The 24,165-nt window shown below is 36.1% G+C and overlaps 1 protein-coding gene across 1 annotated transcript in view; it reads right to left on the reverse strand.

Annotated features, from left to right (window-relative positions):
- Positions 1–1,223: 1,223 nt before the first annotated feature.
- The window catches only part of LOC133322003 (mannosyl-oligosaccharide alpha-1,2-mannosidase IA), a 70,074-nt gene continuing 47,132 nt past the window's right edge, over positions 1,224–24,165 (reverse strand). Inside the window, exons 2-6 of the mRNA XM_061531071.1 lie at positions 4,931–5,543; positions 4,645–4,869; positions 4,439–4,577; positions 1,893–2,154; positions 1,224–1,553 (exon numbers count right to left, since the gene is read on the reverse strand). Coding sequence (XP_061387055.1) covers positions 1,404–1,553; positions 1,893–2,154; positions 4,439–4,577; positions 4,645–4,869; positions 4,931–5,543 — 1,389 coding nt within the window. The 3' untranslated portion in view covers positions 1,224–1,403. The remainder of the gene's footprint in view (positions 1,554–1,892; positions 2,155–4,438; positions 4,578–4,644; positions 4,870–4,930; positions 5,544–24,165) is intronic.

Consider the following 24,165-nt stretch of genomic DNA (forward strand, 5'->3'; position numbering starts at 1 on the left):
AGTAATTTACAAAATAGAAAAATAATTCTACATTAGGGTGAAATTGGAGTAGATTATAGCAATAGCATAGTTACAACTATATAAATGTGCGAATTATTTTTCTTAAAGTAAAAGCTATTATTTGATGTTTTTTTTTCAATTATAAAACAAAAATAATAATAAAAATCAAAATTATAAAAAAAAACTAATTTTTTTGTCAAAACGCAAAGGAAAAAATTAATTTTTTGGAAAATTATTTAAAAGAAAACAATAAAAATAAAAATGCTTTGGTGAAACTCAGGCGTGATGTTGAGGTCAGATTGATTTGTTTGAAAATAATTATTGGGGGATTTTTAAGTGTAAGGTAATAAATTTGGAGAATTAGAAATTATTGTATAGTGAGATTCTGTTTTTAGTTAAATAGATTCTGCAATATGCAAAAAGTGCATATTTAATTTAAGTATTTAAACAATCTGACCATAATATAAGGGTTTTGCAATTTATTTTGGTTTCCAAATCCTTATTGTAGTCGACTAATTGGAAAATAAAATATTTACGTTCGTAGCATTTAAAAATATCTCTCAAGAGACACAGTGTGGTCCACATTTAGACATGATGTTCAATGATAAGAACATAATATCAAAAAAGATTTTGTCTTGCATTCGAACTGTTTTAATTTTATCAAGGGAATTATAATTGATCTGGTTTGTATCAATGGCATAACTTACCGCGAAGACTTGGAAGGGTATAAACAATGAAAACAGAAAATATTAAATAGGTCTACGAAGCATTCAGGTTGGTTTTCAAGTTGATGCCTTAAAAAGGGGGAAGTTCATAACAGTTAAGTTATACATTTGCCATTACTTAGTTGGGGAATTAGATGTCCAGGAAGTGGGTTAAAATTTGTATAATAATGGATAATAAAGAAGTAAATGGTTCATTCATTGACGAGTACAAACTAACAGTTTAGACTGTCAGATTTTCATTCGATTTATAAGTGTTCAACAACAACCCTGACTATTCAAGGTTTTTGAATACTTTCGTGGACGCTTGAAAATAAATTGTCACACTATTAAGCCAACCAGCAAACTGTTATTTAATAGTGATAGTATTGACTCCATTTTCGATAAGACTGAAGAAGATAGTGATTACCAGCCAGATCAGATTTTTAGAAAAAATTCGAAAATGTGGTAAATTGTAAACATAATGGTTATGGTAAACATAACTTTCTTTTTTCCCCAATTAGTTTCATTCTACATAAGGATTTTCATATTGCAAATTATAATTACCAATAGCATTACGATCTGAGATTAACGAAAACAGCGATAATAGATATAGAAAAATAAACTTAAAACAATTACGAGCAGCATATGGAATAGATTTGTATCTAAGGCGATATCCCACCATTTGGCTATATTTGCATTTTAGGAAGCATTCGTTGCTGCGGCCGATGTTGATGCCGCTTGGCGATAATATATATTTGCCCCCTTGACGGGCAATGGATGAGCTTCAGTATTAAATACCCATTCGTCTAGAGGTATCAGCGAATCATCCGAGAACAAGAGATATAGATACTAAATGGGAAAAAGGAGAAAGAGAAGACAATAATTGTGAATAAAATTCGTTTTTAATATCGACGCCTCCGAACCATAGTATGCTAAGTCTGAAAAGTGAGTTTTTCAGTAGAAGTTTTCAAAGTATTGAAGTTTCTTTAATCGTACGTGCCATACTAAGTACATTTTTGCTTATAACTTTGGTTTGGATTGGCCGATGATTACCAAAATTTCAGTGAATGTAAATTAAGGACCGTAGTATCTAAAAACGTAAAGAACTTTAAAACATGCTAAGTCGACTTAGCATACTATGGTTCGGAGGCGTCGATATGTATATAATTTTTATTTGTTCAACCTTACCTTAAGTGTTTCGGCCAAAAAGAAACTCTGTTGTACATCATCTTTTTGCGGTACCTCCTGATAGACATTCTTAATACCGGAATAACCATGTGGTGTACGACAATGTTGTTCCAAGGCTTGTACAGCATCCCAGCCCCAATCACGATATTTTTGATCGTGCGTCAAACGCCACAGTACAAAATAGCTTTCAACTGTTTCGGGTCTTAGAATATAGTATTTTTCATTTGATTTCAAGGCACGTGCCTCGGCGGCTTCACTGAAGCTGTAATGAAAACAAAAACATGATGGAAAGTTAATAATTTATATCAGTAGTGTTGGCGGCGTATTTGGGATATTATTTATATTTTGTTATAATTAAGGGATATCTTTTCTTCAGAATACTTCATTAAGTTCGGAAGAATTTAAGGAATGTTCAAAAATAGGTTTCTTAGCAGCACACTTCTGTTTTGATAAAGTAAAACATTGTTACGGGGACCAATAGGTCAATATTTCGTTAAGGCCCATAAAAGTGGATTATTAAAAGAATATTTTTTCGAGGCCCATAAAAGGAGTTGATTTTTAAAAGAATGTGTTTTCGAGGTCCATAAAAGGTGTGGATTTTTAAAAGGATATTATTCGAGACCCATAAAAGGCGTGGATTTTTAAAGGAATATTTTTTCGAGGCCCATAAAAGTCGTGGATTTTTAAAAGAATATTTTTTCGTGGTCTATAAATAATCGTTTGCACTGAGGCGAAGTTTTGAGTCCCTATAGCTAACCAAAAATCATGGGATCCTAGTCTTATGCCCTAAAGGATTACTCTCTTCCACTGATGTAGATTTGGCGGTATTACACACTCAATCTCAAATTTCACAAGAGCTGAAATGTAATTATGCGGACTCTAAAATATTACTCCCTTCCACAGATGCAGATTTGGCGGCATTACACACTCAATCTCAAATTTCACAAGAACTAAAATGTAACTATTCACACTCGGAATTTTTAAATGCAACAAAAATCGTGAGTTCTGTCCAATTGCGGCAGAATACGACTTCATTGTCACCGCCATCAGCAATTTCATTCTCTAGTTGACAAGATGTGGGCTCTTCAAAAATGGAATGTACTGGTTGTATGTCGGCTACTGGGCGGACAGGAGATACGAGTGGGTGTCCCAAAGAAACTTTAGAATCTTAGACAGTTGGCTCCAGCACCCAAAAGTGCCAAAGAAAATACTTCGGGTGCAATTTGCTATTGTCAACGATGTGTAGTTAAGAACTGCAACTTGATCAGCGAGAGGAATTTCCTTTGAATCAAGATGCACCTTGAGGCCGTGTGGGAGTATGACATAGACTATCTTCACAAGGCCACTATGGAACTTCAGGTCAATAAAATACCCTCTGCCTCTATGATAATGGGAAGACCTCTATTGAGAAACGAAACTTGACAGTATTGGCAACTCTTAAGTCTTCCAAAGGTGTAGAGACGACAACTCGGTATATAACCAGAGAGTAATCACAAGCCTGACCCCGATGAATGGATCTATTCAATTGTCATCTGAAAATAATTTTTCAGAAGAACGGAGTGGGATTAGCCGGAACAAACAGGGCCACAAATAGTGAAAAAGGAGTCTACTGACTACCTTTTTAAGATAAGAAGTGACCTTGAACCCCTTTGGAAGGGTAGTAAGTTATCTCTTGTATCGGTTGATGAGGTCCCGTGGCTTCGTGGTGGATTCCACCTTCTTTTATTGGAGCTTTATTAAACATTGAAATGTTTTGGAAACAGAACGTAGATCTTCGAAAGAGTGAGTTGAGAGTTCTCATCATTTGCAACGGACAAACCATAAAAACTAAGAAATGGACTAAGAAATTGTTATGACTTCTGGGATACTTTTTATTGAACATCGAATATATTGGTCCACGTTTTGGTATGTCTCCCGTATAACGATACTCTCAATTTTTGATATTGTATGCTTATTTTGGGTTTTAATTGGTTGTCGAATTAACTTTGGTCCACTTTTTTGGGTAGCCACCAACAACTCTAAAAGTACTGTATTTTGGGAGCTCGGGTACGTTTTTTCAACCAAAAATTATCAATCTTGGTCCACCTTCCAGTACCATAATACGGTACCTTCCAAATGTTGGATTTTTTGGGAGCTTGGACAAAGTTTTCAACCGAATTGGCTCTAAATTGAAAATTACGGAGATTTTGGACCAAGTTTATAACGATATGGTGGGGAAGTTGGCTCCAATTTGGGTTTTATTTGGGTATCAAATCTTCTTACTAAATCATTATTAAAATCTATTATAGATTAGGTATATCCTTAACTTTAATTTGTTCATATTCAAAAGATTTCGGTATGTTCAAGTGTCTGTAGTTTTGCACGACATGACACTCATATAAAAATTCCAATCGATTTTAGGATTTTTTTTTTGAATGTGCACCTCATGATGAAGGTAATAAGTAGTTCGATCAGGCTGAACATTACGATATTTTTATTTGATTTCGTTTCCAATAGTTTGTATATATTGTAGTTGAGGACGTTTGAAATGTCGATTAATCACGTACCGGAAAGCTTCTGGTCCTAAACGTGTTGTTGTTCTAATATAACTTTCGTGACAGGTATTCGTAATACCTTTACCAATGCTCATGAATTTCTCGGTATGTTCGTTTTGTCTTGTATTAGCACCCAAGGCAAAAAGGCCACCTATTAGAAAAAAAATATAAAATATATATTAACTTACATGTTAAAATTACAAAATGTATTTACTTACCAGCAAAACAGGCTAAATGATCCATTTTATGTTCCAAACGATCAAATTTCAAATCGGAAACATAGGTTAAGCCATTGGGACTTGTGCGCACCATTTTATCAATAATGGCAACCATGGCATCGTCAAACATTTGTCTGGCTTCTTCGTCCGTTTGTCCAGATTGTATCCAGGCTTTTAGGAGATATTCATAGAAACTGTCACCCAAGGCGCCCAGAGACATGTGTACTGAAATTTAAAAAGAGAGTTATAAAAAATATTTTCGGAATATATATTAAATCAAACTCACATTGTCCCCATTTGCCAGTTTTGGGATTCAAAAAGTTGGGATATAATCCTTTGGGTTTTTCAATATCTTTCAAAATCTGTCGTATGGTCTGGACGCGTTCCTTGTACAATGGATTGCCGGTGATGTCACTCAAATAACTAAATTCCAAATGTAGTGTACCAAATTCGGATAGAATTGAACTTGCACCCGATGCCCAACCATAATTTTTACTCATACCAGTTTTAGGATTAACCAAACCATATGGAATACCAGTTGGTGTTTGGAATGCAGGTAATAGCTTATCGGCAACATGTTGTGCTTTGTCTTTGTATAAATTATCCCCGGTAAAGGCGTACATGGTTAGTAGGCCGCCAATAAAACGAATATTCGTTTCGAATACTGACAAATCAGCGGTAACATTATCGAGAGAGAATTTACGTTCAATCCAGTCACGACCTTCTTTATATTCATTCTCCAGACCCATTATGTAGAGAGTATCGAGACCATCGATTATTGTGGCACCCAGCTCTTGGGAACCAAATATGCTACCGATGTGGGCACGTTGTGATAGTGGGCGCAGCTCATTTTTACCCCATGCGTAAAGTTTGTAATTTTGCCAGGCATGTTGCATCATCTGAAAAAGAAGAAGAATTGGAAAAACAATTAGTTTATGGGTTGGTCGAAATCGTAGATGCATGGGCAGGTATTTATTAAAAATCTGTTGTGTTAAAATTGGGGTGGATTTGTGTTGAAATCAAATATTTTTCTGAGGTGCCTGATATTTAGCCCTATAAATAAATACACATTCTCAGCAGGAAATTTGCAATAGAAAAATACTACTTATCCTTCATAAAAAAATATCCGTAGCAACACATTTTGGGGGGCCTCTGGAGGATAACAAGTTGGACAATTCAATAACTGACTTGCCTAGTAGTCCCATCAGCAGCTCTTTGTTTTAAGCTATTAAAACTTTCTATTTTTTGGTCATTATATTTAATCTCCTGATATTAATTTATTATGCCCAATAGTATGCAATACTCTGACATTTTTTCTAATGCCCCTAAGATTATACTATGCCAAATTGATATAATCCGTATAAAAACGAAGTTCTTCCAGATTAGTCTGACGGAAGACAAAGATGAACAGACCAAAGACACATTTCATGAGAGCCTAGAAACAGCATATGACCGATGCTCTGGCCATGACTGTTATGAGATTTTAATGCAAAAATCAGAAGGGAAAATATGTTTGGCCCCACCATCGGAAAATTCAGCATCCATGAAGAAACATCAGATAAGGGCATGAGGTTGACTGAATTCGCGGCAGCAAACGATCAAACAAAGAGAAATCAAATTGAACATATTGTAATAGACGGAAGGCAGTCATCCAGTGTTTTAGACGTTTGATCGATCCGAAGAGCAAATATCGATTCGGATCACTACGTTGTAGCAGCCAAGGTACGCAATAGTCTTAATGCAGCAGAAAAGGTGCGATCTAAAACAACACGAAAATTCAACGTCGCAGCTGCAAACACAACAGATAGCAGAAGCCTACTCCGCTCAACTTAACCACCTGCTTGACGAAAGGACTCATTGTCCCGATAATAATATGGAGGCAACATGGCAAAAAATTGCACATTTCCTACAAACGGCAGCAATAGCAATACTTGGGTACCAAAGACCACCATCAAGAAGTCCGTGGAACAATCAGGAGTGTCTTAATGTTATTGATGTGAAATATAAGCAGCGTTTTTCACAACCCTGCAGATAGTAGCAATTGAAGTGCCTGATATTTAGCTCTAGAAAAATACACATTCTCCGCATAAAAGGGTTATAAAAAGTTGGGCAATTCAATAACTGACTAGCCTTCTATTCCCATCAGCAGCTTTTTGTTGTAATCTATTAAAAATTTTTCCCATATTATTTGTTCATTTTATTTTATCTCCTGATATAAATTTATTATGCCCAAAAGTATGCAACGCTTTGGCATTTTTTCTAATGCCCCTAAGGTTATACTATGGCAAATATCTGCCAAAGCAATAAAACGTTTATTAAATATTTAAAATAATAATCTCACAGCAATTAAATTAATATATAAATAAACATTTACATAGTTACAACAACAACAACAATGAAAAAATACCACCAACAACAATTGCTAGCCAAAATCACACCATTGTTGTTTTTATGATGTTCACTATTAGTGAAGTTCTCTAATACCTTAGGAAGGAATAGCGGTTGGTCGGTGATTACATAATTTGGTCCATAGGTATTTCTGTGTATTTTTCGGTGGTTTTCGGTTCATGAGCCAGCATATAATACAAGCTAGACAAATGCAGCAGCAGCTTACCATAGCCAACTGGTTGGTTGGATGACTGGCTGGCTGGTTGGTTGCTTCGCTGTCTGACTGCCTGGCATTGTGCCAGGAACCATTTCAAAATTTTTAAGTCAAACAATGACAGAATGCCAACATCAAAGCCTCAACAATGTCGCTCTTGTTCATTGTTCCATGAGCATTGTGTTTTATTGCTGATGTCGTAGTAGTAGTTGTTATTATTTTTTTTTGGTTTAGTTGTCAATGTTTGTTCCCTCTCTCTCTCTCGCTTAGCAGCTTTATTTTAGTTTGCTTGTGCTCCAGACAACAATAGAACTAATGGCCTAAAATGCTCGCCACCAAACTCAGACAATAGCTGGAGGAGGCGGAGGAGGCTGAGGGGAAGGAAAAGCCTAACGGAAGGTTGAGAAAAGCTGCTTAAATGATCATTTAAATAAATAATTGTTATTTGAAACTGTCTCCGGTTAGCTAAGGATTTAATTGAAATTAATGCCTATGGGCAATATAATATATTTTATGTGTATGTATATAAATATATATAAAGGGTAGAACGGAAGGGCAAACGACAACAATTTATTTGTGGCGGATTAGATAAAAGGCTAATAAGTGTAAACATTTTTTCAAGATAATATTAAAAAGTCATTTGAGCGTAGTGTTTGGTGCAGGGTAGGGTATTGCGGTTATCAAATATCTGGCGAATGGATACGCAATGTTTATTATTGGTGTATTTTATATGTGACAATCATGGATCATGTAGGGGATGATAGATACCAAGCAACGGCTCTGATTGGTTTTAGCATGGCAAAGCTCAGGTTTATTTTGGTCCCTCATTTGTGGACACCTACCTACTACTACTAGCTACTTTATATCATCCATTGAAATAGAGAGCTGATATTTGCCGCGAGTCACCCATAGAGCTATAAAAAAGGGTGAGGCGTATGGCTAGTTGTCCACACTAGTAAACCCCTCCTACTATGAAAAAGTTAAGAAAAAGAAAACCAAAGCCCCTAATGTTGACGACCCCCTCAAGCGTACATACATATATAGGACCAAGATCCGCGAATCTGCATATGGAATCTGCGCAAGTTGTACAGAACAGGCACAGTTTTCGCTTTGGCTGATGTACTCAAGAAGTACCAAACCGGCTTTGTTGCCTTATAAGAAATGCGATGCCAAGGGACTGGCGTAAGTAAATCAGATGATTTACTTCATGTTCCATGGCAGCTATAATAGAGGTATGTATTATAGCTGTTATGAAACGAGATATGTATTTGGCTGCGGATTTATTGTTAACCGAAGAATAAATTACCTCATCTCGGATTCACTCTGAATTGCTATATTCCGTATAATAGCGAAGTTCTTCTACATTAGTCTTATTTGTGCCAAATATATATTTTTCGGGTGTCTAGAAAAAGGATATGTCCGCTGCACTGGCCATGACATTAAAATTCTGCTAGGAGATTTTAATGCAAAAATCGGAAGGTGAAAATATTTTTGGCCCCACCGTCGAAAAATTTAGCCACCATGAAGAAACATCAGACAACGGCATGAGGTTGATTGACTTTGTGGCAAAAAAAAACATGGTAGTTAGCAGTATTCGATTCAAGCATCTCGGTATACACAAGGCCACTTGGATTCCACCCGATCAAACAACGAGAAATCAAATTGATCATGTTATGATAGACGGAAGGCATTCATCCAGTGTTCTAGACGTCCGATCCGGGGAGCGAATGTCGATTCGGACATATAGAAGCAAAAAGGCAAAGAATTGCCCACTCCCTACATACTGCAGCAAAGGCAACACTTCGGTACCAAAGACCACCATCAAGAGCCCTGTGGTACGATTGGGAGTTGTGTAATGCTACTGATGTGAAAAGCGCAGCGTATAGGACAACCCTGCAGACAGTAACAATACTTAATGCGTATTTTCAGAAGAAAGAACAAGAAAAACGCGAGCGTGAGCAAATCGAGATGTACAGGAGTAAGAATGAAGTCTGGAAGGAGCATTTTGCAAAGCTACTGGTATACACATGGTGGCGAAGAAGAAGAGGTGTTTAAAGCCATGTTTGCGTTCGGCATTTCCGCAAAATTAATACTGCAATGCAGGATAACTATAACTGGCACAATGTCAGCAGATAGAGTCGTAAAGGACCTCTCGGAGCCCTTTAATACCGAACGAGGATCTAGACAAGGTGTCAGTTAACATCCTGCTGGAAAAGGTCATATGAAAAGCAAAGTTGAACAGAAATTACACGTAATCTGGCGAGAAGACCAAACTGACGTTCAATAGACTCGGGCCTATTGTAGAACTTGAGAACAACAGCTGTGAGGCAGTCAAAAAATTTATATTCCATGGTTCCGCCATAAATAAAACTAATGACATCAGGTTTGAAATTCTTAGTAGAATAGTGTTGATAAACAATTCAAAAACAAGGTCACCTGTCGCCAGAACAAATTCACACTATACAAGACGCTGATACTACCCGTGCTGGTGTATGGATCAGAAGCATTGGTACTTATGCAAGCAGAAGAGGCAGCTCTTGGAATCTTTGAGAGAAAAATTCTCCGAAATATCTATGGATCTGCGTCGACGGTGACACACATGTCTAGATCGACGCAGATGGTCGAGATATAACTACTAAAATGTGGGTCTATGACCAATATTTCGCGGCGTTACAAATTCTGGAGGCCGTACAAAGCTATAATATGGCGGGTGACTCATCAATTCATCAATACGGCGGATGAGTCATCAATTCATCAATACGGCGGATGAGTCATCAATCAAGTTGTGAGCGGTAAAAAACGGGTGTGGAAGAAAGAGACGTGAAGAAGCATACCAGCAGCTATTTTCAACAAGAGTAAACGTATTTTACTGTCTGGTGCTCATGTTGGTGAAAGAAGCGCTGTTTATTGGAAATTGATTGTAAATAACACAACACATGGTGGTACGCATTAACGCGTACTGAGTATGTTTATCACATAAAATGAAGAGGTATGAGTGCCAGACCTTGCTTACTTATCTTCAAAATATTTTTTCCTAAAAATCGCTCAATTTCGAATTTTATATTTGATTTACCCTATCCAAACTCAGGGAAAGTTGTAAAAATGCACATTCGACACTATGTTAAAAATGTGTTGAAAATTTAAATCGACAGCCTTGAAGTTTTTTTTTCAAATATTTCTCTCTCTTAGATATATGTAGGTGTAAAATGTTATACTTATATTACAAATTATAATAGATGTTATAACCACATCCAACAGCTCACGTTACCATACACATGGCAGTCGCAGAAAAAAGGTGAAACTAAGCCTAATTGAGATGATATTAAAATGCATGACAAAAAAAAATAAATAAAAAAACATACAACAAGACCAAACAATTAAGCCTTTGTAATATGAGATCTGTCTGACTAGAAACGGACCCGAGTTTGAATGTAAAAAATAATAACAACAACAAAAAGATATCAATCTATTTCCATAGGAGAATCACATTCATACATCATCCATGTCTCATCAGCAGATAGGCGACTAAAGTCAATGTCATTATGGCGGCTACAAAATTGCACAAAAAAGGGGCAATCAATTTTATACACCGCGCCAACGGCAACAACAGAAAAAAACATTGAAATGAACAATAGCATCACAAAACTATTTAATTAAACCGCATATAAATTATTTCAGATATTATACCTCTGCAAATTGAACTTTAATAGCGCAATGTAAAGATAAGGGGAGAAAAATGAAAACGATGCACAAAAGATACAATAATGTTGTTCGGTTTCTTATCGAAAAATTAAAATCTTTGGAAAAAAGAGATTTACAATAGAAGAAAACAAAATCAGAAATAAATTATAATTAAAAAAATGTGTATCAGATGGAAAGTTAATATTGAAAATCATTGAATATTATGTTGCTTTTATAATTAAGGTAGTATAACACAATATGAAAATGAAAATACTTCGAAGTGAGAGAATAAGTCCCAAAACCTTTATACCCACCCCACAGAATATCTTAAAATTAGAAAAAGTCAGGAAATATATATATATATATATATATTAGGGCGGAATCTAATATTAAATCCAAAAACTTCGATTAAATCCAGTTCCTAGGATGATTGTATGAAAAATTCTAGGCAACTTTGGTGAAGGAACCATAAGTCTATCTTGATCTTCATTTTCAAAAAAATGAATTTTTACCTATAACACAATTTTGATTCAAAATTCGGTTCGACAATATTTTCCGGGGGTGAACATATATGACATAGCATGAAATTTTTTAATTTCGGTTTTCTTGCTGAATATTTACCGATCACTATCAAAACAGCCCTTCTGATTAGTTGGCCAGATTCCCTTCCCCATGGAAAGTTTGCCATGTTTCTCGAATAGTTGTGATGTCTAGAGCGTCTGAAAACCCAGAAAAAAAAAACAGTGGGCGGAGCAGTATAATCGGACGGGGCCGACCACATGATACCCTACACAACTTCCACGAAAATCTAACTTTGTGTGGTTCTATATTCCGATCTTGGGCAATATTTGCACTCTCTTGGCCTTCACCGTGGGTTGAGTTGTTATTCGGTTTTCAATTGGGCCTATAGACCGACTAGAAAAAAACACAAAAAATTAAGTTTTAGGTCCACTTTATCCCAATATTATTATCTGATAATCATCGAAAATTATAGGCGTTATCTTTGGCCATACCTGGATCCTCATGGCAAATTTCAAAGCGATCAGCGTTATATTTTCGCCCCCTAGGGTGGTTACCTGTAAATATTTAAGTTTAACTCCCACATCTGAGTACATACCAAAATGTAATTGGTATCAATTTGAAGCTCAACCCTCACTCCTCTTGGATATATTGTCAACTTCTGGGTCTATGTCATTCAGGGGTAAATATATACGCTACAGAATACAAATTTTGTCATTTTTCACACAAACGTTAGGGTCCATTTGGCAAAACAGGCATGCTTATTCTTTGGATCGATCCCCTTCTCCATGTAAAAGTTTGTGATGTTTGGCCCATAATTGCGGCGACCTGGAGCGACCAGAAAAACTGGTCCATAATCCACTAAATATTAACCGAATCATCCACTAAATATTAACCGATCTTTACCAGAAATAATAGGGGTCTTCATTAGCCAGAACCCATCCTACATGCAAGATTTCGTGAAGATTGGTCCATAACTGTGGCCTTGTGGAAAAATTGGTACAAACACAGAATAAAATCGGTTTTGACACTAAAATGAGTTTTCATATTTTTAAGATTTTTTAAGTTTAGGCAGATCTTCGAGTATGGGTCCTTCTATAATCCCGTTTTAAATGATTTCTGGAAAAGGGGACAGAAAAGGCCCCACCAGAGAGGCGACTGTGGGTTAACTTATTATACAAAAATATTTCTCAAATTTATATCAGCAATATAGCCAAAAACACCTTATTCCTTAAAATTCAAGAATTTTGAGAAATCTTAATCCGAATATTTTCAAATGTCTTGGAAATGGGAAATATTACATGCAAATTTTCGTGAAGATTGGTCCATAACTGTGGCCTGTACGGACGGACGGACACCCATCATCTAGATCGACTATGCTAGTCGGGATATGACGATCGGCATACTTAAAGGTGTGTCTAGGACCAATATTTCGCGGCGTTACAAACTCTTGGGGCTGCACAAAGCTATATATAATACCCTGACAACATAGTTGTGTAGGGTATAATAAAGTTGTGGTCCACGTTATCCCCTAAATGTCATCTGATCACTAGTGAAAATTATAGGCGTCGACCTTGAACATAACCGGAACCTGAAGCAAAATTTCCTAGCCATCAACGCGTAATTTACGCCCTCTAGTGTGGCGATGCTAATACTAAAGATAATAAAAATAAAAATGGTATCAATTTAAAGGTCAACAACTATACTTGGATATACTATCAACGTCTCGGATCGATGAGTAAATATATGGACAATAGAATACAAAATTTGTAATTCACATAAAAGTCTGGGTCAATCTGACCGACTAAATATTGACCGATTTTCATCAAAACAGTCATGCTTATTCCACGTTCAGACCCATATCTCTGTGTAAAATTTCGTGATCTGCGGGTCATAATTGTGACCTATAGAGCGCCCAGAAAAAGAGACAAAAATAAAGCTTTTGGTCCAATTCGTGACCTAAATATTAACCGATCATTATCAACAACAACAGGGGTCTTCTTTGGCCAGATTCCGTCCTACATGTAAAATTTCGTGACGATTTGTCCATAAATGTGGCCTGTATTGTGCTTACAAATTATAATGGACAGAGATATGATGATCGGTATACTAAAAGGTGGGTATAGAGCCAATATTTCCCAGCGTTACAAACTCTTGGGGCTGCATGGGGGTTATAAAGAAACTGGGACTTATGTTGAAAATGTGAATCAGTTGTTTATCATCCTATGTTCAGGAGTGCCGAACATATTGTGACAGTTTGTAATAAGGTTTGCCATGTTTAGAACACACAGTACTTACTATTCGCTTTATATAATTGAATATGTTTTTATGAAAGAGTTTGTCATCTGTGGGGAGGTACCAGAAGCAGTTGACCTATAGACGAATCTAAACCAGGTGAGTAGAATGAGTGGATCGATGTGTCCCAACTTCAGACATGACCTAGGCTTCCTAAAAATAATACGATGCGCAAATTTTGGAAATTTGATAGTGCGTTCGCTAAATATGACATTTACTAATTTTCAAAATTGTTTTGTGGGAAGAACTAGAAGAATTGGACCGATAAGTTGCACTCTCCATTATTATGCAATTTTGGTTAAAATGTTAAAAGCTTGGTTCCAATCGGATAGTCCGTTGACCATTATATGGAATAGTTACCAGAAGATAGGTATATAATGTTCGATTTAATACAATTTGTACATATTAACCTTAACCCTTTGTGAGGGAAGTTCCAGATGAAGTGAACTCATGTGTCACCTATCTTCGGACCTGATTTAGAGTTGGTAGAAATACTATATCCGGATTAATATGGAATCTAAAAATATTACAAAGTTTGACATTTTCCAACCGAAAGGGCCATAATACATCTGTGCAACAAATTACCATTATAAGGCCAGGTTTTGACATTGCCCCCTAATTAAGGTTCCGCCCAATTTTCGACATTTATAGACTTGTAGGCATAATTTACACCCGAGAAAGCAGTACTTAGGCATTTCATATTTTTGGTAAAAAATACGTCTCCCTAGAAAATGTTCAAAATAGGTCAGTTTTGTGTTAATACATACCAGCCTAGTTTTCCAAACTTAGTTTCTGAAATTTGGTATAAAAACATAAATATAAAAGTCCCGACTTGAAAAAAAAATCTTGAATGTACAAATCATGGCTTTGGGGATAAAAAAAGTTGTCAAAAAATTGAACCATTCGACTCACACAACATCAGAAACAGCTTTTTATACCCTCAGCCTTATGGCTAATAAGGGTATTTACATTTTGATACGATGAATATATGCCTCATCGAAATATTGGTTTTAATTTTCTTTTGACTAAAAAAATGTTCCTCTGTTAAACTTTGCACATCTTAATATTTATTCCAAATGTAGTTCAAGTCCGAAATGGTAAATATCGATCAACTACTTGTGGTATCTCCCACACAAAATGGTACAAAAATTATTTGTATAATATAGGAAGATGGGACCCATTGGTCCAATAGTTTTGGACCAATTGTGGTATTTGGAAAAAATTGTGGAAAAAAATGAATTTTATAATATCGTTCGAACGGGCTATCCGATTTGAACCAAACTTTGTACAACCTATTACCTTTACCAAGTCCGAAGATCGGACCCATTGATCCACTCCTTTTGGTACCTCCCCCACAAAGGATCGACATTTTCAATATTTATAAATCCCATATTAGGCGAAAGTAATGTCCGATTTGAACCAAACATTGCATAATCTATTATATACACAAAGCCTAGATCAAGTTCTCCCCCAGAAAGGGGCAGTATTTTATAAACTTGCAAATTTAATAAAATTGAAGGGAATTGAATGACCGATTTGGTCAATATTGAAACCGAAACTTCTTTGACAAAAATGTATACCTTATATTAAGCGATTAATAAAACCTGTGCGTAATTCCGAAGACCCCCGCAAACCATAGTTTTTTACTTGTTTATGTCGCACTTTCGTCAATTGAAGCATGTTTGTAATTTCGAACCATATAAACCAATTTTCTAAAGTCAAACCTAAAAACAATTAATGGAAATAATGACCGATCTTATGCCAATTTAAAATGGCGAATCTATCCCAAGGGTACTTACTATAGTGTTGTTTACTTTTTCCTTTCAGTCTCCAAAGAAAAAAAGTTTTTACTTACTTTAATAAAAAATACATTGCAAGTATAAAATTTATATTTACGAACAGAATAAAAATATTACAAATAAAAAACATCTATAGAAAAGTATTAAAAACCGTGCAACTAAATAGGGATTTTAAACTTTAAGCCAGTTATTTATTTCGATACTCGATACCTACGTATCAAAACTAGTGATGTACAATGAGACCTTCAAACCGAAAACGTCATTGCAGAAAGTACCCTAATGACCAAGATGCCCCAGTCTCCCCTACTATTTGAAAATCATGTAGGGGAGATTGTCCTGTATTAATAAAATGGTGAATTGGTCATTACTTTACAAAACTCGCCGAAAAGACTCAAACGGAAGATTTACTTTGGCTGAAGATAGAATGTGTATAAAGCCTTAACATAAAATTAACCATTTCAATACATTTCCAATACCCCAAAAGTAGGCACCTATATTTAATAGTCTACTCAAGACAATAATAAAATAAATATTTCATATATTTTATCGAATTAAACTAATTTTCCCACATCTGCCCTGGAGGTCATCTCCTTTTTTTCTCACACCTAATATTTCACAATTTGTTTCGTGTTGCCTATACGAGTATTTTATGTCCATTTCAATTTTATTTCTATTTCATTTTTCTCTTTTTGTATTCTTTTTCTTTGCAATTCAGCAACGACTTTAACCTACTTCTTTAATTGTTATTGCAATGGAGGGCATCAAATGCAGTTGCCCGTTGTCATAGTCAGGGTCCACCAAAATACACAACACTGGCTATCGCCATTGTAGTTGTAGTCGCCGCCATCGTCGACGACTTCGTTCTTGTAGTGGGTGATTTCTGCCATCGTTTGAAAGGTTATACTGCCGTCAATGGCTAGCTGGCTGACTGACTGGCCTAAGTATGTGCGAAACTTTGTTTGTTGATGTTGTCGACTTCGACGACTAGACGACAAGCATTAGTTTTTATTATATCTTCTGGAGGGCATTTGACACTCATGACCATTGTCATTATCATGACTGTCGCTGGGGCAGGAATAGCAAAAGCTCGGTACGTACACAATTTGACTATTTGTCTGTCAGTCTGCAAACAATGCCGTTGAGTAGCTGGACGATAATGACGACAATAATGAAGATGCCAATTTGTTCTTTCAAGTACACTTTAAAAAGGTTGAAAAATTAAATTTGATTCGAAAATTAATTTATCTTTGATTAGCAAAAAGGGATTCCTGAAAAATTTGAATTCCTGAGAAATTTGAAAATGAAATAAAATATTCTAACTCAAAAGCATATACATTTGGTGTATACTGAGGTGATGGTATTGACCAATTAAAAGGGACAATCTTCGTTGTACGATTCCTGAAGACTCAAGGGTGATTTTCTGCTCACATACTAACCTGCATTAGTAAACTGGCTATATCATCTAAATTAATACAACATTGTGGCCGGAACAATTATGTGGGCGACGGACAAGATTTTCTCGATTTTTGGAAGACTATCCCATTTAGGCAGGGTGATCCCGCTACTGGTAATTTACGAAATTTTGCATAGAGAAGATGATCAGGCCAAAAAGTAAACGTGCCTGTTTTGCAAATTTTGTATTCTATTGTGGATAAATTTACTCCTGAAGGACATACCCTGATAATATACCCAAGGGAAGTTGTAGAACATTAAATTGATACCAATTATATTGTTGCATGTGCTCTGATGTGGGAGTTATACATAAATAAAGGTGTCTAAGTGTTATGATATTGTTTAGTATTACTAGAGGACGAAAATGGTGCGCGGATCACTTTGAAATTTTACATATGGCGATTGGTCCATAACTGTGCCCTGTATCGTGTTTACAAATTATACAGACAGACGGACGGACACGCATGCCTAGATCGTCTTAGCTAGTCGATATATGACTATCGGTATAATTAAGGTCTAGGACCAATACTTTTCGGCGTCGCAATATCTTGGGGCTGCACAAAGCTATAATATCCGGACAACATAGTTGTTTGTGTTTTTTGAGCCTAAAAGTATACACCACATACATAATTGGTTACTCTATATTACACGAACTAAACGCTTTAAATTTGGAATGCGAATTGAAATTGAAAACTTTACAAATATTTTTTTTCAAGTGTACAATTTCTATTGTTTTGTTAACACCACGTTATGACTTTGACCATAGTTGCTGGCCATAGCCCAGTTGCCATTCTATCAGCGTTTATTTCATTTTCAATGTTACCATTGTTTATATTTTTACGTGAAATTTAAATATGGACTATGGATTTAAAGCGGGGACAAACAGAGCTATGATTGCATAGGAGGGATTAACAATTTATTAAAATTTTAAAGAAGGTCAAATTTAAAGAATATATCGGACAATTTTAACGAAGTATGATTCTGGAATTTTATGAATTTTTCCACATCAATTTTTTATGGTTTGCAATCACGAAATTAACAAAAAGAAGGGAATTGTTTGCTGATCCCAAATACTAAACTTTGTTTAGAAAATGTGATAGCCGATTCCGAAATATTTTTGGTGTCATATTTTGGTAAAAATTAGGCGGAGAGGTATACATTTGTAGATTTTTGGCTTAAAAACAACACAATATAAACCTAAAGAAAACTGTAACCTAAACACTAACACGTGTTTTATTCCCTCAGCCATCGAGGGTATATAAACTTTGAGACGGCAAAAATATGCCTCATCGAAATATTGGTTTTAGACCCCATATTTTATTTGGACCAAATCCGTTTCAGACAATTCGAATTCGATTTACAAATGTCCTTTCGTCTGCCTGTACAGCTGGTGCGTACGATGACTCTCGAAAAAAGTAACCGATTTCATCCAAAATTGGCACATCGTAATGTTTCTTCTAAACTTAATATAAGTTCGAAGATGGGATATCTCGGTCCACTCCTTCTGGTATATCCCACACCAAATGATCAAAATAGTGCTAAACATTATTTTTATAATATCATGCGAACGGACTATACGATTTGAACCAAACTTTGCACAATCTTTACCAAGCCTAGAGCAAGTCCGAAGATGAGATCCATTAGCCCACTTTTTCTGGTACTTCCCACACAAATGACAATATTAAATCCGAAAACTATTTGATAAAAATATTAGTTTGAGGAAAAAGAAATCCATTTTTTGTGTAAATGGTTTAAAACAGTTATGGTAGATTTTTAGCTCCTGGGCGTTGATACGACTGCTAACATGCCGGTCAACTTCGATCATTGCTCCGAATTAATCGACATTTTCGACGACCGGTCTACCTGTGCGAGGTACATCCTTAACATGATAAATTCCTGAACGGAATCTACGAAACCAAAATTGCACATAATTGGCTGTTACAGTAACGGAACCATAAACACCATTCATAATTTTAGCTGCTTGGTTTGCATTTTCGCCTTGGTAAAAGAAAAACTTAATACCCTGTAACTCACAACGGAATGCACCAAACAAAATAATTTTTTTTTTTACTGTGAAATCTCACCCTTCCAAGGAGCATAAATCTGAAATTTATGCTCCTTGGATGAGAAATCTCTCAGTACAACCATCTGCCAAAAAAATGGGTTTATTTTTCCCCAACCTAATATATGCCTTATTAAAAGCGATGCCTTAAGCATCCGACTAAAACATTAGTTGTTTGCATGAACCCGAACCATATCCGAAATGTAAAATGGAAGCTCCTAGAAGAAAACTCATATTATGATAGGACCTTGAACATACCGAAAATACATGAGAATAGGATGATTGAAATTCCCAAAATATCTAATAGTGGGGGCTGCTCTTATGTGTGGATATAACAAAAATGGAGATCAATATTGATTTCTCAAAATACCGACTTGGGTCAACGTTAATAATTTTTAGTGCGAATTAGTGCCAATTTGATTGAAAAATGTGTCAAAAATGGGTTGGAAATGTGTTATACACAGAGAACTCAAAATAAAAATTACGGTCACGTTGGAAAACGTGCTCAAAATACAGTTATTGAATCTTGAGTCAATATTAGTAATTTTCTGTACGGATATGTGTTATACAATGAAAACCGAAAATAATAAATTTGCAGCCAATTCGGTTGGACCGTGTCCAAAAATCCCCAGAATACCAAATACTGGGGAGTACTGTTATATGGGGGCTACCCAGAAACATAGGTCAATATTAATAATTTTTGGTATGACGATGTGCTATACAATAAGAATCTAAAATACCAAATTATAGACAATTCGGTTGGAAAACGTGTTTGAAATTCCCAAAATTCCAACTATTGAGGGGTACCGTTATGTAAGGGCTACCTCAAAACGATATATCCTATTTGTAATACCGAACATTCTAGGAGTAACTGCAAGGTCTGTGCAAAATTTCAAAGACATTGTCTGGACAGACAGACTAAGAGGCGAGAATCGACATTGAATATATACTTTATGGGGGTCTGCGATGAATATTTCGAGATGCTGCAAACGGAATGACAAATTTCATGTACAAAAAAAAAAAAAAAAAAAAAAAAAAAAAAACAAGAAAAAAACCAGTGAGCGGAGCAGTATTGTCGGACGGAGCCGACCATAATCCACCAAAATCTAACTTCCTGTGGTTCTATATACTGACCGTGGTCAATATTTCGCCATATTTGCACCCACTTGACCGACTAGAGGTCTACAAATATTACTAATATTCAGTACAGCCCTTCTTCGACTGTAATGTTGGGCTTTCAACTGTGGCCTATAGATCGACTCCAAAAACACAAAAAATAAATTTTTTGTCCACTTTATCCCAATATTTTTATCTGATCATCACCGAAAATTATAGGCGTTGTCCTTGACCATACCTGGATCCTCATGGAAAATTTCATAGCAATCAGAGCTATATTTCTGCCCTCTAGTGTGACAACGGGTTACTAAATAATATCTGAACATGCCGCCTCTGGCGTTGATGACGTATTGTGACCTTTTTGCTGCATTTTCCATAGCTTTTGCCAACATTTCGGCCGGAATAGCGGCTATTTCTTCACGAATGTTGTCCTTGAGCTCTTCTAAGGTCCTTGGCTTGTTAACGTAAACCTTTGACTTCAAATATCCCCACAAGAAGAAGTCAGGCGGCGTCAAATCGGGCGAACGCGGTGGCCAGTCCAAATCACCACTTTTCGACATCAAACGGCCCGGAAACAAATTCTTCAGAAAATCGATTGTTATGCGACTTGTGTGCGGTGGAGCGCCGTCTTGTTGAAACCAGAACTGCCTCTTGACTCTTTGGATGAATAATTGGCATCACAACATTGGTCATCATGTCGCGATAACGCTCCTGATTGAAGGTAACAGCATGGCCATTTTCATTTTGGAAGAAAAACGGTCCAATGACCGTTTTCGCACTAACGCCGCACCAAACTGTGACTTTTTCGTCATGAAGAGACACTTCTTGAATCTCCTGAGGATTTTCAGTGGCATAAAAACGGCAATTTTGCTTATTTACGGTCCCATTCAATTTGAAATGGGCTTCATCGGACATGATAATTTTGTTCCAAAATTGCTCGTCATCTTCGGACATTTCGATGACTCTCTTTGGGCCCATTCCAATCGACGAGGCTTGTCCGCAGGCAACATTCTTTGCGTCAATTGAATTTTGTACGGGAACAAATGCAAATCAATGCGAATAATCCGTTGTAAAGTGGACCGAGCCATTCCCAACTGCTGAGAACGGCGTTTTTGGGATGTTCTTGGGGACCTCTCAACACTGGCTCGTACGGCAGCGATATTCTCGGCCGATCGCCTTGGTCGACTTTATATGGCCTCTTCGGATTAGAAAGCGACTTACCAGTCAAAAATTTTTCGTATAAACGCTTAATGGTGTTCTTAGAAGGCGCACTTCTCACATTTTTTAACGTTTTAAAAGCACGTTGAGTTTTCACAATTGACTTCTTCTGTTGAATGTAAATATCAACTATTTCAGAGCGCTCGCGTGGCGTGCATTGGTTCATGGTAAAAATCTGCTTGGGCTGACGCTTCAAACGCGATGTGACATCTCTGCCAAAAGTTATGGCGTTGCCAGATGGGTCCGTCGAAGATGCGCAACCCTGTTTATATTATCAACTTCTTGGGTCTATGTCCTTTAGAAGTAAAAAGTATATGCTAGAGAATACAAATTTTGTTATTTTTCACACAAGAGTCAGGGTCCATTAGAGCTTCTAAATATTGACCGATCTTTATCAAAACAGGCATGCATATTCTTTAGCCCGGTCCACTGCTCCATGTAAAATTCGTGAAGATTGGTCCATAACTGTGGCCTGTCACACATGTCTAGATCGACTCAGCTAGTCGGGATCTGACGATCGGTATTCTTAAAGGTGCGTCTAGGGCCAATATTTTGCGGCGTTGGGGCTGAACAAAGACAACATAGTTGTGTAGGGTATAACAAAGAAAAAAATACGTGCTTAATTTCACCAAAAAAAAAAAAAACAAATTTTTGGGTTCCTAAATTTTGAAAAAATGTTGCAAGGAGATTTGATAATGTTTGTAATAGATTCATAATTCCAAGCCCCAACATCTAATTATCAACTCTACAGTTACGTATAATTATTGTTTGTCCATTTGTTTTTATTTGTCAACAAGTTAGCCTTATTAAGGCTTTCATTTTTATCTCAAGTACTTTAGAAAATAATAAAAAACAAACACATTTACATACAGTTCTCTAAACACTATTTAATATTTACACAACACAATATTATCCTTGCAGTCCTCACTTTATTGCTGACCCTTTTTTCTGCACTAGATTTGTTTGCAATTTTTGCCATAATTTATGTATTTCATTTTCTATTCCTACAGCATTCCACCCACCCTGTCGACTTCACTGATTTTTGTAACATTTTAACAACAACAATTGTGTTCATTTTGTTGTTGTTGTTGCTGTTTTACTTGGTTATTAATATTCATTTGTACTTGAATTGTCAACATTCATTAAAAGATGTCAGTGTTGTGGCTATTGTTGTTGTTGTTGGTTTTGTTGTTGTGGTTCTTTATCTTTTCGTTGTTTAGTGTTTGTTTTATTGTCTTTTGTTTTGTATTGTATTTCTATTTACATTGTCTTAATGTTTTGTCATTTGTTTATTTGTTATTATTGTTGGTTTTATTGTTCTTGCAGCAAACTGTTGTAGTGAAAGTGTTTTTCATCGCCTTAACGGTCATTGTTAATGTGCCAAAGATATAGGGAGGGAAGGAGAGGACGAGAGAGTGAGAATGTAGGAGAGCGAAATCACAATCCAAGCCTGTAATTAGCCACTATCTATTTAACTGACTTTCATTTGTTAAAAAACTTGGTTAATTTGTTACTTGTGTTTGTGTTGGTGTTGAAGATGGCGCTGATGGTGTGGTGGTATCAGTTAATTAAAATCAATTGCCATTTAGTAGCATACATTTAGGATGCAGGTAAATAAGTACAATTATTTATTTATGTCGTTAAGGCGTAGCAGTGTTAACGATCTTTTCTTTGGCTTAGAGTGTTCTCTAGAGGTCGATTAAGGACTAATCACGGACATGAATATAACACGTGTCCAATGCGTTACGTATTTTTTTTTGTATTTCTGTATTCTTAGCTTCTATAAAATTAATACATTTGAATTTTTTATTTATTCCGCCTTGGTTTTCCGTTTTGTTGAATCTGGCTATGATTATTAGATGCGTTTCAGATTTGACATTAATAAATAAAAGTTAAATTAAAGTCTATAAATCTTATTGGTTGCAGGGTAGGTCTGTAACTTGGGTATACGATTGGGTATAGACTGATGGCATTCCTATTGCAAAGTCGACTTGCATCCAATAGCAGCCAGTGAAATCCAGCAATGCAACTCATGTATGTTTCTCGAAGATGTGTGTTGCTGCATTTGTATATCCTCAGCCTTATGGCTAATAAGGGTATAAACCCTTTGTTTCAAACAATTTGCAGTCGATTTACCAATCTCCGTTCATCCGTCTGTCTGGTCGGCTGGTGCGCACTATAACTCTCGAAGGGAGTAACCGATTTCATCCAAACTTTGCACATCGGAATATATCTTTCAAACTTAGTTTATGTTCGAAGATAGGGTATATCGGTTCACTCCTACTGGTACCTGCCCCACAAAATGGTTAAAATTGTGCAATAAATTAATTTTATAATACAATGGAATGGACTGTCCGATTTGAGTCAAAATTTTTACAGCCTATTATCTTTACCAAGCCCCGAAGATGGACCCATTGGAACTCATTCTGTTACCACCCACAAATGGTAAAAAATTTCAATAATTTCAAACCAATGTAAGGCTCGATTTGAACCAAACTTTGTTCAGCCTCTTATCTTACCATGCCCAGATCAAGTTTGAATATGGGACCCATTGGTCCACTCATTCTGGTATCTCTCCCACAAATGGTCGAAATATTTACACATCTAATTTATATGTATATACATCCAATATCGAATTTTGTATTTTCTTTACCAAGCCTATATCAAGTCCGAAGGTGGGACCAGTCGACACTCTCCTTCTGATAGCTCTACAACAATAGGTAAATATTATAAAAATAGAAAATCAAATCAGTATTTGATCAACATTAACTCCGAAA

The sequence above is a fragment of the Musca vetustissima genome, unplaced genomic scaffold, assembly GCF_032173495.1.
Source record: "Musca vetustissima isolate MV318-11 ecotype Yass unplaced genomic scaffold, APGP_CSIRO_Mvet_v1 utg17149, whole genome shotgun sequence".
NCBI classification, from domain to species: Eukaryota; Metazoa; Arthropoda; class Insecta; order Diptera; family Muscidae; genus Musca; species Musca vetustissima.